This window comes from Oryctolagus cuniculus, chromosome 17 (assembly GCF_964237555.1).
Source record: "Oryctolagus cuniculus chromosome 17, mOryCun1.1, whole genome shotgun sequence".
In the NCBI taxonomy this organism is placed as follows: domain Eukaryota; kingdom Metazoa; phylum Chordata; class Mammalia; order Lagomorpha; family Leporidae; genus Oryctolagus; species Oryctolagus cuniculus.
In genome coordinates, this window is record NC_091448.1 from 48,772,588 (window position 1) to 48,791,393 (window position 18,806).

Consider the following 18,806-nt stretch of genomic DNA (forward strand, 5'->3'; position numbering starts at 1 on the left):
TGCTTTAATAATTTCATAATGTATATATATATACATATATATATATCAAAACAGCACATTGTACCTATAAACAATGACTATTTCTCATTTAATAATAAAGCAAAATAAATTTTTAAATATTAAAGATCTAGGCAAGATCTATATGATGAAAACACTGGTAAAAGTAATCAAATATTACTCTTGTATAATAAACATACCATGTTCAATGACTGAAAGACTTACTGTTAAGATCTTGATTTTCTAAACTGATCTAGATAGTCAACACAATTCCAATCAAAATTCCAACAGATGTTTTGGTCCACAAATTGATAATTATGTTCCACAGGCAAGAAACTAAAAACCACAATTCACTTCAGAAGAGAAAAACCAAGTAACAGGACTCATAATACCTGGTTTCCAGACTTATCATGAAGCTACAATAAGCAGAAAAATGTGTTATTTAAAAAAGATAGAAATATACATCAGTATGGAGTGTGCAGAAGAGCATGGAGATACAAGAAACTGACCCACTCGTGCATCTTCCATTGGTTTGCACCTTCCAAAGATACAATGAAAATTCAGTGGAACAAATGAAAAGATTGAATTTCCATATGCAAAAAAAGCAAACTTCGCTCTACACCACACACTCAACAATTAGCTCAAATGCATCCTAGATCTGAACATTTGGAGGAGTGCTAAAAGCTTCCCCAATCCCAGAGAAGATGCAAGGAGCACATGGAGAATGATGGAAGTGGGGAGTTGTTGAGTTGTATCTACCAAAGCCAGTCGAAATCGGCACAGAACTGGTTTCTGCAGCTTTGGCTACAGTAAAAGGTACCTGAAAGAACCTCAAACGGTGAACTGGAAATGTGTGGTCCTCAAGACGTGTGCATTTTCTGCCAAGGGTTAAAAGACAGTTTCGTTCAACTGGAAGTTGAACCTGCCCCAAGTCCTTTAGATTCTTAGGTAACACACACACACGCTGGTGGAGGGGTGGTAATTCCGCCTCGGGTAAAGGATATTGACCACCAAGAGAAAGTAAAGCACACATGGGCACACAAGGGCAGCAGGAAGAACCATGCCTGAAATTCGGGGGAATTCTTTGGATGTCACTCAGTAGTTCCATTTCCATTAATGAAACCTACAAGAATCCAGTAAAGGCAAGACCAGTGAAGATGCACATTCTCTGGGAATTAGAATTTCCTATGAGCCATTATGTAAAGATCCTCACCAGCCAATCATGGTTAATGGAAAGATGAACAAGAAATGGGTACTGGAATTATAATTGCCACACATGACTTCATGATCAGTTGCAGGCACACGAAGCAATTGACATTAGGAGGTAACAGGACATGTAGGGAGAGCAGAATGGATGACGGCAGTGGACGATACTTCTGAGGTTTCCCTAGAGAGCTAAGGATATGAAAGGCAGTTAACAGAATGAGAACCTGGGTTTCTCTTTTAATCACGGCCTGAGGCAGAATGTGCAGAATCTGGGAGATTCATCATTTCTCTTGTTCCTGTCCTGCCTGGATTTCTATGTATGATTGATTCAGGAGCGGACTCTTGTTATCAGTTTTTCTCTCTGCTGGGGACTGCCTACAGAGAAGTGGGTTATAGTGAGAGAGCCTGACATTTGGACATCTTTCCAAGCATGGATGTGTCTTTCCTGATGGTACTCCACTCACTGATCACTCATGGCTTCTTCATGTCCATAGGACAAAGCCTAAATTCTTACATGGCTATGGTCTACCTTTTATGTTACATTCTCTTAACAGGCTGGTTAAGCACCCATCACAAACTTCTCTCCATCCCCACCTTTCCCCAAGGTGTAGTCGGGTATGACCCAGGACTGTGCTCACTGCTGTGGGACTCTGGAGAGTCCTGTCCTGGTGAGGTCCTGGGCAATTACTTTGTCCCTAATGAGTTACTCCAGGATGTGGCCTCCTCTGGGACGCAGGGCCCTTTAGGCCCAGGGATGGGGAGAACAAGTATGTAAGAAGCAGCAACGCAGACACTGATCATGAGAGCAAAGGCTGTCCCCTCTGATGCCTGTCGTGAGCAAAGGGAAGCAGATCTGGAGCCCCAGCCCTGAGCCCCCAGCCCTGAGCCACCTTTAGAACCCTGGGTAAGTTGGACAGGATGGTGAATGAGCTGGCAGTGCCTCAGTGTCCCTCCTTAGTTTCCAGGTTGTATGAATCACTTTTCAGCTGTGATAACGTTCCTCTTCTCCATCTCTCTGCCTCCTACAACTGTGCCACACTGTAGAAATACTTTAAGTAATCTTCTCCTAGTACAATTTTTTAAATGATAGTCGCCATTATTCTCACTTACTGTACAATGTATTTTCAGTGAGCATATCATTTCAACATAATAACTCTGTAAAGCAGTCTCTTTTAAACATATTGATTTATTTAATTGAAAGATATTTGCAGAGATAGAAGAGACACAGAGACAGAGAGAGATCTTCCATCTGCTGGCTCATTCCCCAAATAGCTGCAATGGCCAGGGCTCAGCCAAACTGAAGTCAGGAGCAAGAAGCTTGATCCAGGTTTCCCACATGGGTGCAGGGGTCCAAGAACTTGGGCCATCTTCCACTGTTCCCAGACACATTAGCAAGGAGCTGGCTTCAACGTGGAGCAGCTGAGCAAACTGAACACCAAAATGAACACCTGTTCTTTCCTGACTGTCCCACTTTGAATGAAATAAATCTTTAAAAAAAAGGCTCTTCCCACACATGTGGATGGATGCTTCTCCTCTGCTTTCCTAATCAGCTTTGAGAAAAAATGGAATGTGTTAGTGATCCCCAGAAAATATAGCAGAAGTAACAGTGTGTGCATGTACACTCAAAAAGTTGTAGGAAAACAGAAAAATGATTTTATTTTGGTGTAAAAAATTTTAATACATAAACATGTATATTATGAAAATGGGCATGTATTCCAAAAGGTTTTACACCAGAATTAATTCATGCTGTTAGTTCCATATCTCCATGAACTTTTTCAAGTACACTCATATACACATGCACACACATGATTAATTTTAAGGAACTATTTCACATGATTATAGGAGCTGATAAATCTGATATCATTAGGGTAGGTTGGCAAGTGAAGACCCTGGGGAGACCTGATGTTTTAGCCTTGAGTTCAAAGCACTCTGGAGACAGAAACTGTCTTCTTCAGGGGACATCAGACTTTTCTCTTAAAATCTATTGATTCCATTATGCTCAGCACATTGTGGAAAATAATCCACTTTACTCACAATCTAATTATTTCAATGTTAAGCACTTTACAAAATATCTTCACAATACCTACATCAAGTATTTTAGAAAAAACTTGTTACCAAGACCTAGCCACATTATTTTTTTTTGACAGGCAGAATGGACAGTGAGAGACAGACAGAGAGAAAGGTCTTCATTTGCCGTTGGTTCACCCTCCAATGGCCGCCGCGGCTGGTGCACCGTGGCCGGCGCACCACACTGATCCAAAGCCAGGAGCCAGGTGCTTCTCCTGGTCTCCCATGGGGTGCAGGGCCCAGGGACTTGGGCCATCCTCCACTGCACTCCCGGGCCACAGCAGAGAGCTGGACTGGAAGAGGAGCAACCGGGACAGAATCCGGTGCCCCAACCAGGACTAGAACCCGGTGTGCCGGTGCCACAGGCGGAGGATTAGCCTATTGAGCCACGGTGCCAGCCACCAAGACCTAGCCACATTGACGTGTAAAATTATTACATAGGATATGGAACCCTGAAGATCTCAAGTGAACAATTCAGGATAGAAACCATATTTCTTCCTTTAATTCCTCCCATAATTTATTAAATTCTCATATTTATTTTTTCTACATCAAAGTCCATGACATCATGTCCATTTCAGCATCAAGATGTATGGACTCGGTCAACTGTATTGTTAAAAATAGTATATCTGGGCCAGCACCACGGCTCACTAGGCTAATCCTCCGCCTTGTGGCACCGGCACACCGGGTTCTAGTCCCGGTCAGGGCGCCAGATTCTGTCCCGGTTGCCCTTCTTCCAGGCCAGCTCTCTGCTATGGCCTGGGAGTGCAGTGGAGGATGGCCCAGGTCCTTGGGCCCTGCACCCCATGGGAGACCAGGATAAGTACCTGGCTCCTGCCATTGGATCAGTGTGGTGCGCCAGCCGCAGCGCGCTGGCCGCAGCAGCCATTGGAGGGTGAACCAACGGCAAAGGAAGACCTTTCTCTCTGTCTCTCTCTCTCACTGTCCACTCTGCCTGTAAAAAAAAAATAGTATATCTGAGGTTCCCTAATATTTTGTGATACAAAATTGTATCTTAAACTTGGATAGATTGCCAAAAATTCATGCCAAATAGTTAAGGCTAGAGATTTTTAATTTTGAGATGATTTAATAAATGTAGTTATTTTAACATAATGGGGTTTTGCTCCTTTAAAGTTGAAGGAATCCACATCTCAGCCTGAAGAAAAGTGAATGGACATTGTGAAACATCAGGCACTGCACCAAATGCTGGCCGTGCCCCAGTCATCAGGGAAGTCGACTAAACGAGTAATCAAGGGCCTTGACCGCTGCAGGGTGAGTTCAGGATGGGATGGAAGCATAGTAGCAGGCCTCACCAAGTCTGGAGACACAGAAAGGTTTAGTTGAGCAGGGACAGGAAATACACCTGAAGGATGAGCAGGTGAGGGAGGGTGCAAAAGGAATGAAGTGGTAGGCAGGAGGGACAACAAGACGAGGGTGTTTCAGTCCAGCATTGCTGGAGGGTGGGATGCAGGGGTCATTGTGGGGCAAGATGAGAGTGTGCAGCTAGGCAAGGGCGAGGTTATGAAGCAATGTTTGTATCCTTGAAAGGAGTTTTGCCTTTATTTTATGAGGAATGAGAATCTCTCAGACCATTCATCAAAAGAGAGATGATCCTGGGGCTGACTTCATGATGCAGAGGGTTAAGCTGCCACTTGCAATGCTGGCATCTCATATCTGAGTGCTGGATCAAGACTCTATTTCTTCATTTGCAATCCTGCTTCCTGCTAATGTGCCTGGGAGTCAGCAGATGATGATTCAAGTACTTGGGCCGCTGCCACCCGTGTGGGAGACCCAGCTGTAGTCCCAGGCCCCAAGCTTTTGGTTGACCCACTCCCAGTCATTGCAGCCATTTGGAGAGTAAACCAGCAGATGGAAGATCTCTCTCTCTCTCTCTGCCTTTCAAATAAAATAAATTATCTTAAAAAGATAGATGGGCCAGTGCCGCGGCTCAATAGGCTAATCCTCCGCCTGTGGCAACGGCACACTGGATTCTAGTCCCAGTTGTTCCTCTTCCAGTCCAGCTCTCTGCTGTGGCCCGGGAGGGCAGTGGAGGATGGCCCAAGTGCTTGGGCCCTGCACCTGCATGGGAGACCAGGAGAAGCACCTGGCTCCTGGCTTCGGATCAGCGCAGTGCACAGGCCGCAGTGGCCCTTGGAGGGTGAACCAACGGTAAAGGAAGACCTTTCTCTCTGTCTGTCTGTCTCTCACTGTCCACTCTGCCTGTCCAAAAAAAAAAGAGAGAGAGAGAGAGATGATAAGATTTTCATTTATGTTGAGGGAAATAAGCTGGACACACACACAAAAATACTGCGTGTTCTCCCTTTTATGTAGAAGCTAAAATTAAAAAAAAAAATAAAAAATATAAGCCAAAAAGAGAAATGCCTGTTTATCAGTATTGCTGCAAATACAGTTTTGCAAAACTTTGTTTTGTATCTTTGTGAAACCACTGGTTAAGCTACTATAGTTTTAATGATCTGTGATTATTTTAAAATTCACTGGATATGGGGGAAATAGTCATCTTTTCATTTGATTCTTATTTATAGCCACTGCTACATGCCTGCTGAGCTATGGTCTTTTCACTGTATTCGCTGGATCATTAGGCCTTTGACTATGAAGTAATTTTAAAATACAATATCTCAAAAAATAAAGACAGATAGCAAGGTAGAGAAACAGAGAGGGCAGAAGAGAAATGTTATATTCTTAGAATTGTATGTATGAACTGTATTGAATCATTCCTCTTTTTTTAATAACACATTAACATTAGAATTGATGATAATTGTGTTGTAGTAATTTACATGCATTTGCTGTGGCCCTAACAATCTATTAATAAAGTCCTCTAAAATTAAAATAAATAAAAAATTTAAAAATCCATAGGAAAAATGTTTTATCTTAGAATGCCACATGTGAATGAAGCATCTTTAAGGAGAAGGGTATTAAGGCAGAAGACGAGAAGAGTAGAGAGGATTTTTTAATAGTCCAAGTAAGGTAAGATCTGTTTGGTCTAAGATTGTGGTGTTGGGTTGAGGAGTCAATGAATCAGAGTGAGATGAAGTATGAAATCTATGACAGCTATATTGGAACTGATGGTGAGAGAAGGAATGAACGAGAAAAAGCTCACATATTTCTGATCCTAGATTCCTTTCACTGAAATATGAGAGAGTGGAGGAGGAGGTTGGGAGAGGGAAAAGTTGAGATCATGAGTTTCATTTGGGATCTCGAGCTTATGGTGCCCATGAGCCATCCATAGAAAATAATGGGATAGAGTTCTCTGTGTCAGAAAGATGTCTGCACCTGATATTTAAATAGTAATCTAAGACACTGAGTAGAAGGATTTTTCTTGGGAGTATTCATACAATTAAAAGAAAAAAAGGCTTGACGAACTTTAACAAGTAAGAAAGTGACATGGGGCTGGCACCGTGGCACAGTGGGTTAATATTCTGATTGCGGCACCAGTATCCCATGTGGGCGCCAGTTCTAGTCCCAGTTGCTCATCTTTCAATCTGGCTCTCTGCTATGACCTGGGAAGGCAGTAGGGGATGGCCCAAGTGCTTGGGTCCCTGCATCCATGTGGGAGACCCAGAACAGGCTCCTGGATCCTGGATCCTGGCGTCAGATCAGGCGCAGCTCTGGCTGTTGTGGCCATTTGGGAGTGAACCATGGATGGAAGCCCCTAAACTCTGTCTCTCCCTCTCTCTGTAATTCTACTTCTCCAATAAATAAATAAAATCTTTAAGAAAAAGAAAAAAAGTGACAGAACAGTAGCCAATTAAAGTTACTGAGGATAACCAACCAGGAAGATAAAAGTAATGTATTTCATGCCTCAGAAGAAAATAGAAAAGAATGTTTTAGAAAAGATAGAATGTTGTAATTTTAATGAGAAGTAAAGAAAGTCACTTACAATTACAAGCCTCTTTTTTACATGTAAGATTATTATTAGGAGTTAATATTTAATATGTGCTGGACAATTTGCAGATTCCACATAGTTCATAGATACAACTCTATAAGGATATAATCTGATTATAAAACATTGGAGTGTAGATATTATGTTCATTGTGATGATGGTGAAAAAAATAATTTTTTTCAGAACACTTAACAGTCGGCGTACCATAGAAACAATCAATCAAACTTCAACTTTTGATGGACACTACTGCTTCTGCCTAAGGGCTCTAGCAAAACAGAGCATGACTGGAAAGAACCAAACCACTGTCTCAGAGTTCCTCCTCCTAGGCCTGCCCATCCAGCCACAGCACAAAACCCTCTTCTACATCCTGTTCCTGGCCATGTACCTGACCACCATGCTGGGGAACCTCCTCATCATTGTCCTCATTCACCTGGACTCTCATCTCCACACGCCCATGTATTTGTTTCTCAGCAACTTGTCCCTCTCTGACCTCTGCTTCTCCTCTGTCACAATGCCCAAATTGCTGCAGATCATGCAGAGCCAAGTCCCATCCATCCCTTATGCAGGATGCCTGGCCCAAATGTACTTCTACCTGTTTTTTGGAGACCTGGAGAGCTTTCTCCTTGTAGTCATGGCCTACGACCGCTATGTGGCCATCTGCTTCCCCCTGCACTACACCAGCATCATGAGCCCCAAGCTCTGCTTCTGCCTGGTGGCGCTGTCCTGGGTGCTGACCACGTTCCATGCCCTGCTGCACACCCTGCTCATGGCCAGGCTGTCTTTCTGTGCAGACAACAGGATCCCCCACTTTTTCTGTGATATGTCTGCTCTTCTGAAGTTGGCCTGCTCTGACACCCATGTCAATGAGTTGGTGATATTTGTCATGGGTGGACTTGTTATTGTCATCCCCTTCCTACTCATTATCACATCCTATGCAAGGATTGTGTTGTCTATCATCAAGGTTCCTTCTGCGCGGGGCATCCGTAAGGCCTTCTCCACCTGTGGCTCCCACCTGTCTGTGGTGTCGCTGTTCTTTGGCACAATTATTGGTCTCTACCTAATCCCATCAGCCAATAATTCTACTGTGAAGGAGACTGTCACGGCAATGATGTACACTGTGGTGACTCCCATGTTGAACCCCTTCATCTACAGCCTGAGGAACAGAGACATGAAGGGAGCCCTGGGCAGAGTCATTTGTAAAAAGAAAATCCTCTTCTGCCTATGATGGCAGAACTAAAATTTTTACATAATTTATCTCATACATATATACAGATACTAATATTGGAATACTATTCCAGACTCTTTATGTGAATTTCTGTCAAAATGGCACACCACATAATCATTTAATATTAAGAAAGAAAATGTAGCTGAGCAATTTAACTAAGGGAGAGGATCTTCATGACCTGGCTGTCTCTTCCTCTTTATCTTCCTCATCTGGAAAAGCATAGTTTAAAAACTACTGGTTTTCTGGGTTGTGATACAGCAGATTAAGCCAACAACCTGCAGTGCTGGCATCCCATACAGGCACCAGCTTGAGTCCTGGTTGCTCCACTTCTGATCCAGCTCCCGGCTAATGTGCCGGGAAAGCAGTGGAGAAGAGCCCAAATGCAGAGCCCACGGGGGCATCCACATGAGACATCCAGAAGCTTCTCATGGCTCCTGGCTTCAGCCTGGCCCAGTGCTGGCTGTTTCAGCCATTTGGGGAGTGAACAAGTGGATGGAAGATCTCTCTGCCTGCCTGCCTGCCTGCCTGCCTGCCTCTCTCTCTCTCTCTCTCTCTCTCTAGCTCTGCCTTTCAAATAAAATAAATTCTTTTTTAAAAGAATTACTGTTTTAAATCATCTGCATGTCTTACATTCTTAAATTGTTATAGGACTTTTCTTATTTTATCCAGAACACCTCTTTGTTTGTGGCAGTTCTAAGTAGTTCCATATATTCTTTGCTCAGTACTAAATTAGATCAAGTGTGTTAATTATCCCAACCAACCACTAAATGTCTCCTATAAATACCCCCCAAAAGAAAATTTCACAACATTGTATCACTTAAGTACCCTCTACCCCTCCAGATTTATTTTCACATTTACAAAGACTTTCTTGGCCTGGCATGATGTTCAATATATTTTTTCTAATCCTTTACAACAATGGTGTAGTTTGGGTTTATTTAGAATTAACTAACAGCACAAGAAGATTTAAAATTTTCTCTAGTAATGAGAAAAAAGCTAGAGCTGGTACAAATAAGTTCACTTTTTAAGGATGTCTCTCTTCTATTTGATATTTTGACTTTCACAAAATAACTGTTTTTATTCCACCCTCATGACAACTTCAAGGATATTCAGAAGCTACTATCAAGGTAAAATATGCAAAATATGGAGGAGTTCAATGACTGCCCAATCAGTGTGTCAGTTGCTGAGCCTATATAATATCACAAACTATCTGACTCCAGTTTCTTTTCATTCTTTTCCAGTTCAGAAGGAAGATGGGCAACCATTCTTTTTTCAAACAGCTCCATGTATGGCAAAAGTTCCAACCTTAACTTTTTTCCTTTGTCCCACAAGTGAGGGCCTCCAAAGCCATCACCTTCATCCTCTTGTATGTTTTCCTGACCTCCACATCTTGATCTGAAGCCCAGACCTTTCTCCTGAGCTCCCAACTGCCATTTTCATCTGACTAGTGCATATCTCCACTTGAGTTTCCACGGGCAGTTCAATCACATCATGCTCAACATTCAGCTCTTTATGTCCCGTCAAGTGTCCTTAATCCTACATCCTGATTTCTGATGTCACCTTCTACAGGCTTCCTTGATCAACCACTTCTTTACATTTGATTTCATATTTCTTGAAATAATGTACTTTCTATATGGTTGTTAAGGTAACATCAGTTCTGGGGCCGGCACCGCGGTGTAGTAGGTTAAATCCCTGCCTGCGGTGCTGGCATCTCATTTAGGCACTGGTTCCTGTCCTGGATGCTCCTCTTCTAATCCTGCTCTCTGCTTATGGCCTGGGAAAGAAGTGCTTATGCCTCTGCATCCATGCGGGAGACTCAGAAGAAGTCCCTGGCTCCTGCCTTTAGACTGGCTCAGCTCCGGTCATTGCAGCCATTTGGGGAGTGAACCAGGGAATGAAAGACCCCTCTGTCTGTCTCTCCCTCTCTCTGTAACTCTGTCTCTCAAATAAATAAGTAAATTAAAAAAAAAAAAGGTAATGTTGCCAGTGCCGCAGCTCACTAGGCTAATCCTCCGCCTTGCGGCGCCAGCACACCAGGTTCTAGTCTCGGTCGGGGCGCTGGATTCTGTCCTGGTTGCTCCTCTTCCAGGCCAGCTCTCTGCTGAGGCCAGGGAGTGCAGTGGAGGATGGCCCAAGTACTTGGGCCCTACACCCCATGGGAGACCAGGAAAAGCACCTGGCTCCTGGCTCCTGCCATCGGATCAGCGTGGTGCGCCGGCCGCAGTGCACCAGCTGCAGCGGCCATTGGAGGGTGAACCAACGGCAAAAAGGAAGACCTTTCTCTCTGTCTCTCTCTCACTGTCCACTCTGCCTGTCAAAAAAAAAAAGGTAATGTCAGTTCTTATAATTGATAAACTCTGGGGGCTGGCGCTGTGGCACAGTGGGTTAACGCCCTGGCCTGAAGCGCTGGCATCCCAAATGAGCGCCAGTTCAAGACCTGGCTGCTCCACTTCCGATCCAGCTCTCTGCTATGGCCTGGGAAAGCAGTAAAAGATGGCCCAAGTCTTTGTTCCCCTGCAACCACGTGGGAGACCGGGGGAGGCTCCTGGCTCTTGGCTTTGGATAGGCGCAGCTCCGGCCGTTGCAGCCAACTGGGGAGTGAACCATCAGATGGAAGACCTCTCTCTCTCTCTGCCTCTCTTCTCTCTGTGTGTAACTCTGACTTTCAAATAAATAAAGAAATCTTTTAAAAATAATGAATAAACTCTGAAATCTCAGTGGCACAATACAAAAGAATTATCAGTTACAAGATAAAATATTAGCCTTTAAATTAGTTTCCTCTATACCAGAAATACAATGGAAACAAACCTCAACACTGAAAAAACGAGCCTGTTCTCAAGGCCAATTAGATCTGATTAGATTAGATTAGATACAAGAAGGGTTAGTGCTGTGATGCAGCAGGTTAAAGCCCTGGTCTGCAGTGCTGGCATCCCATATGGGCACTGCTTTCGATCCCAGCTTCTCCACTTCTAATCCAGCTCCCTACTAATGTGTCTGAGAAAGCAGTGGAGGATGGTCCAAGTCTTTGGGCCCCTGCACCCATGTGGGAGACCTGGAAGAAGCTCCTGGCTCCTGGCTTCAGATTGGCTCAGCTCCAGTCATGCCATTTGGGGGGGTGAACTAGCAGATGGAAGACCTCTCTCTGTCTCTGTCTCTACCTCCCTCTGTACCGCAACAAATTCTTTACTGAGATACATACAAGAATACCACAATGAAAGGAGATATACAATGGCCATGGAAAGGGTGCCTTTTTTTTTTTTTTTGACAGGCAGAGTAGACAGTGAGAGACAGAGAGAAAGGTCTTCCTTTTCCATTGGTTCACTGCCCCACCACCACCAATAGCTGCTGTGGCCGGTGCCACGCTGCAGCCGGTGCACCACGCTGATCCGATGGCAGGAGCCAGGTGCTTCTCCTGGTCTCCCATGTGAGTGCAGGGCCCAAGGACCTGGGCCATCCTCCACTGCACTCCCAGGCCATAGCAGAGAGCTGGACTGGAAGAGGAGCAACCGGGACAGAATTCGGTGCCCTGACCGGGACTAGAACCCGGGGTGCCGGTGCCTCAGGTGGAGGATTAGCCTATTGAGCCGCAGCGCCAGCCAGGGTGCCTCCTTTTAAACAGATTTTTTGAAGATTAGCCTTGACATAGTAAAATCAGTTTAAAATTATATAATTTGATGATTTTGAAGCTGTAATTTTTTTTTAAACTTTTATTTAATACATATAAATTTCCAAAGTACGACTTATGGATTACAATGGCTTCCCCCCCATACCATCCCTCCCACCCACAACCCTCCCCTTTCCCACTCCCTCTCCCCTTCCATTCACATCAAGATTCATTTTCGATTATCTTAATATACAGAAGATCAGCTTAGTATACATTAAGTATGGATTTCAACAGTTTGCTCCCACACAGAAACATAAAGTGAAAAATAATAGATGATTTTTTTAAATGATGATGAAATCAGATCAGACCTATTGTCATGTTTAATCCCAGTGAGAGTCAAGTTGGGAATTGATAATTTCTTTCTTTTTTTTTTTTTTTTTACAGAGGATCAGTTTAGTATGCATTAAGTAAGGATTTCAACAGTTTGCACCCCCATAGAAACACAAAGTGAAATATATTGTTTGAGTACTCATTATAGCATTAAATCTCAATATACAGCACATTAAGGATAGAGATCCTACATGAGGAGTAAGTGCACAGTGACTCCTGTTGTTGACTTTACCAATTGACACTCCTGTCTATGGCATCAGTAATCTCCCTATGCTCCAGTCATGAGTTTCCAAGGCTATGGAAGCCCTCTGAGTTCTCCGACTCTTATCTTGTTTAGACAAGGTCATAGTCAAAGTGGAGGTTCTCTCCTCCCTTCAGAGAAAGGTACCTCCTTCTTTGATGACCTGTTCTTTCCACTGGGATCTCACTCGCAGAGATCTTTTGCCAGAGTGTCTTGGCTTTCCATGCCTGAAATACTCTCATGGGCTTTTCAGCCAGCTCTGAGTGCCTTTAGGGCTGATTCTGAGGCCAGAGTGCTATTTAGGACATCTGCCATTCTATGAGTCTGCTGAGTATCTCACTTCCCATGTTGGATCACTCTCCCCTTTATTTACTCCATCAGTTAGCGTTAGCAGGTGCTAGACTTGTCTATGTGCTCCCTTTGACTCCCAGTCCCTCCACCATGACCAACTGTGAACTGAAACTGATCACCTGGAACAGTGAGATGGCATTGGTACATGCCACCTCGATGGGATTGAATTGGAATCCCCTGGTATGCTTCCAACTCCACCACTTGGGGCAAGTCAGCCTGAGCATGTCCCAAATTATACATCTCTTCCCTCTCCCATTCCCACCACCATGTTCAACAGGGATCACATTTCAGTTAATTTTCAACACTTAAGAATAACTGTGCATCAATTACAGATCTAAACCAGTCATATTAAGTAGAACAGATAAAAAAACTACTAAGAGGGATAATGTATTAAGTTGTTCATTAACAGTCAGGGCTATGCTGATCAAGCCACCGTTTCCCATAGTGTCCACCTCACTCCAACAGGTTTCCCTCTTGGTGTTCAGTCAGTCATCACCGATCAGGGAGAACATATGGTATTTGTCCCTTTGGGACTGGCTTATTTCACTCAGCATGATGTGTTCCAGATTCCTCCATTTTGTTGCAAATGACTGGATTTCGTTGTTTCTTACTGCGGTATAGTATTCTAAAGAGTACATATCCCATAATTTCTTTATCCAGTCTATCGTTGATGGGCATTTAGGTTGGTTCCAGGTCTTAGCTATTGTGAATTGAGCTGCAATAAACATTAGGGTGCAGACCTCTTTTTTGTTTGCCAATTTAAATTCCTTTGGGTAAATTCCAAGGAGTGGGATGGCTGGGTCGAACGGTAGGGTTATCTTCAGGTTTCTGAGGAATCTCCAGACTGACTTCCATAGTGGCTTGACCAGTTTGCATTCCCACCAACAGTGGGTTAGTGTCCCTTTTTCCCCACATCCTCGCCAGCATCTGTGGTTGGTAGATTTCTGCATGTGAGCCATTCTAACACGGGTGAGGTGAAACCTCATTGTGGTTTTGATTTACATTTCCCTGATTGCTAATGACCTTGAACATTTTTTCATGTGCCTGTTGGCCATTTGGATTTCCTCTTTTGAAAAATGTCTATTGAGGTCCTTGGCCCATCTCTTAAGTGGGTTGTTGGTTTTGTTTTTGTGGAGTTTCTTGATCTCTTTGTAGATTCTGGTTATTAACCTTTTATCTGTTGCATAGTTTGCAAATATTTTTTCCCATTCTGTCGGTTGTCTTTTCACTCTCCTGACTGTTTCTTTTGCAGTACAGAAACTTCTCAATTTGATGCAATCCCAATAGTTGATTTTGGCTTTGACTGCCTGTGCCTCCTGGGTCTTTTCCAGAAATTCTTTGCCTGTGCCAATATCTTGAAGGGTTTCTCCAATGTTCTCTAGTAACTTGATGGTGTCAGGTCGTAGATTTAGGTCTTTAATCCATGTTGAGTGGATTTTTGTGTAAGGTGTAAGGTAGGGGTCTTGCTTCATGATTCTGCACGTGGAAATCCAATTTTCCCAGCACCATTTATTGAATAGACTGTCCTTGCTCCAGGAATTGGTTTTAGATCCTTGATCAAATATAAGTTGGCTGTAGATGTTTGGGTTGATTTCTGGTGTTTCAATTCTGTTCCATTGGTCTATCCATCTGTTTCTGTACCAGTACCATGCTGTTTTAATTACAACTGCCCTGTAGTATGTCCTGAAATCTGGTATTGTGATGCCTCCGGCTTTGTTTTTGTTGTACAAGATTGCTTTAGCTATTCGAGGTCTCTTGTGCCTCCATATAAATTTCAGCACCATTTTTTCCAGATCTGAGAAGAAGGTCTTCGGTATCTTGATTGGTATTGCATTGAATCTGTAAATTGCTTTTGGGAGAATGGACATTTTGATGATATTGATTCTTCCAATCCATGAGCATGGAAGATTTTTCCATTTCTTGGTATCCTCTTCTATTTCTTTCTTTAAGGTTTTGTAATTTTCATCGTAGAGATCTTTAACGTCTTTGGTTAAGTTTATTCCAAGGTATTTGATTGTTTTTGTAGCTATTGTGAATGGGATTGATCTTAGAAGTTCTTCCTCAGCCATGGCATTGTCTGTGTATACAAAGGCTGTTGATTTTTGTGCATTGATTTTATACCCTGCTACTTTGCCAAACTCTTCTATGAGTTCCAATAGTCTCTTAGTAGAGTTCTTTGGGTCCCCTAAATACAGAATCATGTCATCTGCAAAGAGGAATAGTTTGAGTTCTTCCTTCCCAATTTGTATCCCTTTAATTTCTTTTTCTTGCCTAATCGCTCTGGCTAGAACCTCCAGAACTATATTGAATAGCAGTGGTGAGAGTGGGCATCCCTGTCTGGTTCCAGATCTCAGTGGAAATGCTTCCAACTTTTCCCCATTCAATAGGATGTTGGCTGTGGGTTTTTCATAGATTGCTTTGATTGTATTGAGGAATGTTCCTTCCAAACCCAGTTTGCTTAGTGTTTTCATCATGAACGGGTGTTGTATTTTATCAAATGCTTTCTCGGCATCTATTGAGATAATCATATGGTTTTTCTTCCGCAGTCTGTTAATGTGGTGTATCACATTGATTGTCTTGCGCACATTAAACCATCCCTGCATACCAGGGATAAATCCCACTTGGTCTGGGTGGATGATCTTTCTGATGTGTTGTTGCATTCTATTGGCGAGAATTTTATTGAGGATTTTTGCATCTATGTTCATCAGGGATATTGGTCTGTAATTCTCTTTCAATGCTGCATCTTTCTCTGGCTTAGGAATTAAGGTGATGCTGGCTTCATAGAAAGAATTTGGGAGGACTCCCTCTTCTTCGATTGTTCTGAATAGTTTGAGAAGAATTGGAGTTAGTTCTTCTTTAAACGTCTGGTAGAATTCAGCAGTGAATCCATCTGGTCCTGGGCTTTTCTTTGTTGGGAGGGCCTTTATTACTGTTTCAATTTCTGTCTCAGTTATGGGTCTGTTTAGGTTTTCGATGTCTTCCTGGTTCAATTTAGGCAGGTTGCATGTGTCCAGGAATCTATCCATTTCTGATAGGTTTCCCTGTTTGCTGGCATACAAGTCCTTGTAGTAATTTCTGATGATTCTTTTTATTTCTGTGGTGTCTGTTGTTACATTTCCTTTTTCATCTCTGATTTTATTGATTTGGGTCTTTTCTCTTCTTTTTTTAGTTAGTTGGGCCAATGGGGTGTCAATTTTGTTTATTTTTTCAAAAAACCAGCTCCTCGTTTGGCTGATTTTTTGTAATGTTTTTCTTGATTCAATCCTGTTGATTTCTTCTCTGATTTTAATTATTTCTCTTCTCCTACTAGATTTGGGTCTGATTTGCTGTAGGTTTTCTAGATCCTTGAGGTGAATTGAAAGCTCATCTATTTGGTGTCTTTCCAATTTCTTGATGTAGGCACCTATTGATATAAACTTTCCTCTTAACACTGCTTTTGCTGCGTCCCATAAGTTTTGGTATGTTGTGCTGTTATCCTCATTTACTTCCAGAAAGTTTTTGATTTCTCTTTTGATTTCTTCTATGACCCATTGTTCATTCAGGAGCATGTTGTTCAATCTCCATGTGTTTGCGTATGCTCTAGGGATTCCTGAGTTGCTAATTTCCAACTTCATTCCTTTATGGTCTGAGAAGCTGCATGGTATGATTCTAATTCTTTTGAATTTGCTGAGACTTGCTTTATGGCCTAGTATGTGGTCAATCCTAGAGAAGCTTCCATGTACTGCTGAGAAGAATGTAAAATCTTTAGCTGTAGGATTGAAAGTTCTGTATATATCTGTTAGATCCATTTGGGCTATAGTGTCATTTAAATCTACTGTATCCTTGTTGATCTTCTGACCGGATGATCTGTCTATTTCTGAGAGTGGAGTATTGAAGTCCCCCAGTACTACTGTATTGGGGTCTAAGTCTCCCTTTAAGTCCGTTAATAAATCTTTTAGATAAACTGGTGCCCTGTAGTTAGGTGCATATACATTGATAATTGTTATATCTTCCTGTTGAATTGATCCCTTAATCATGATATAGTGTCCCTCTTTGTCTCTCTTAACAGTTTTTGTGGTAAAGTTTATGTTGTCCGATATTAAGATGGCTACGCTCGCTCTTTTTTCATTTCTGTTGGCATGGTATATCTTTTTCCAGCCTTTCACTTTCAGTCTGTATGGATCTTTGTTGGAAAGATGTGTTTCGTGCTCGCTTCGGCAGCACATATACTAAAATTGTTGGAAAGATGTGTTTCTTGTAAGCAGCAAATAGATGGGTTTTGTTCCTTAACCCAATCAGCCAATCGGTGTCTTTTAACTGGACAGTTCAGGCCATTCACGTTCAAAGTGACTAATGATAAGTGGTAACTTTGCCCTGCCATTTGCCAAAGATAAGTTCTAATATATGCTTTGAATTCCCTGTGATCTTTTGCTGTGAGGTTTCCTTCCTTGGTTTCCTTCCTTTACCTTCTTTCATATTGATGACCGTGTTTCTGTGTTTCTGTGTGTAACACATCTTTAAGCATCTTTTGCAGGGCTGGACTTCACAAATGATAGCTTTGCAGGATATAATATTCTGGGCTGGCAGTTGTTCTCTCTTAGTACCTGGGCTATATCTCGCCATTCCCTCCTAGCTTGTAGAGTTTCTGATGAGAAGTCAGCTGTGAGTCTGATTGGAGATCCTCTGAGAGTAATCTGACGTTTCTCTCTTGCACATTTTAGGATCTTTTCTTTATGTTTCACTGTGGAGAGTTTAATTACAACGTGTCGTGGTGAGGATCTCTTTTGGTCGTGTTTATTAGGGGTTCTGTGGGCTTCCTGTACTAGGATTTCTCTGTCCTTCTCCAAACCTGGGAAATTTTCTGCTAATACTTCACTAAAAAGGCCTTCTAATCCTTTCTCCCTCTCCATGCCTTCAGGAACTCCTAGAACCCGAATGTTGGTTTTTTTAATAGTATCCTGAAGATTCCCGACAATATGTTTTAGATTTCTAATTTCCTCTTCTTTTCTTTGGTCTGACTGTATCCTTTCCTGTTCTCTGTCTTCTAAGTCCGATATTCTCTCTTCTGCTTCACCCATTCTGTTTGTAAGGCTCTCTATTGTGTTTTTCATTTGATCTATTGAATTCTTCACTTCAGTCACTATCACAGTTTCCTGTTGTACTAGTTGTTTCGTTTCATTTTGATTCCTCCTTAATATTTCATTTTCACGAGAGAGATTTTCTATCTTGTCCATTAAGGATTTGTGTAGTTCCAGAATTTGTTTTTGAGAACTTCTTAATGTTCTTATCAATTTTTTGAGATCTGCTTCTTGCATTTCTTCTTTTTTTTTTATCTTTTATTAAATGAATATAAATTTCCAAAGTACGACTCATGGGTTACAATGGCTTTCCCCCCCATACCGTCCCTCCCACCCACAACCCTCCCCTTTCCCACTCCCTCTCCCCTTCCATTCACATCAAGATTCATTTTCGATTATCTTAATATACAGAAGATCAGCTTAGTATACCTTAAGTAAGGATTTCAACAGTTTGTTCCCACACAGAAACATAAAGTGAAAAATAATAGATGATTTTTTTTAAATGATGATGAAATCAGATCAGACCTATTGTCATGTTTAATCCCAGTGAGAGTCAAGTTGGGAATTGATAATTTCTTTTTTTTTTTTTTTTTACAGAGGATCAGTTTAGTGTACATTAAGTAAAGATTTCAATCGTTTGCACCCCCATAGAAACACAAAGTGAAATATACTGTTTGAGTACTCGTTATAGCATTAAGCCTCAGTGTACAGCACATTAAGGACAGAGATCCTACATGAGGAGTAAGTGCACAGTGACTCCTGTTGTTGACTTT

General features: G+C 42.2%; 1 protein-coding gene across 1 annotated transcript; it reads left to right on the forward strand.

The window, feature by feature from the left end:
• The first annotated feature begins 7,448 nt into the window (after positions 1-7,448).
• On the forward strand, positions 7,449-8,393 carry LOC138845959 (olfactory receptor 1468-like). Its single transcript, XM_070060040.1, has one exon. The coding sequence runs from the start codon at positions 7,449-7,451 to the stop codon at positions 8,391-8,393; it is 945 nt and encodes a 314-aa protein (XP_069916141.1).
• The last annotated feature ends 10,413 nt before the right edge of the window (positions 8,394-18,806 follow it).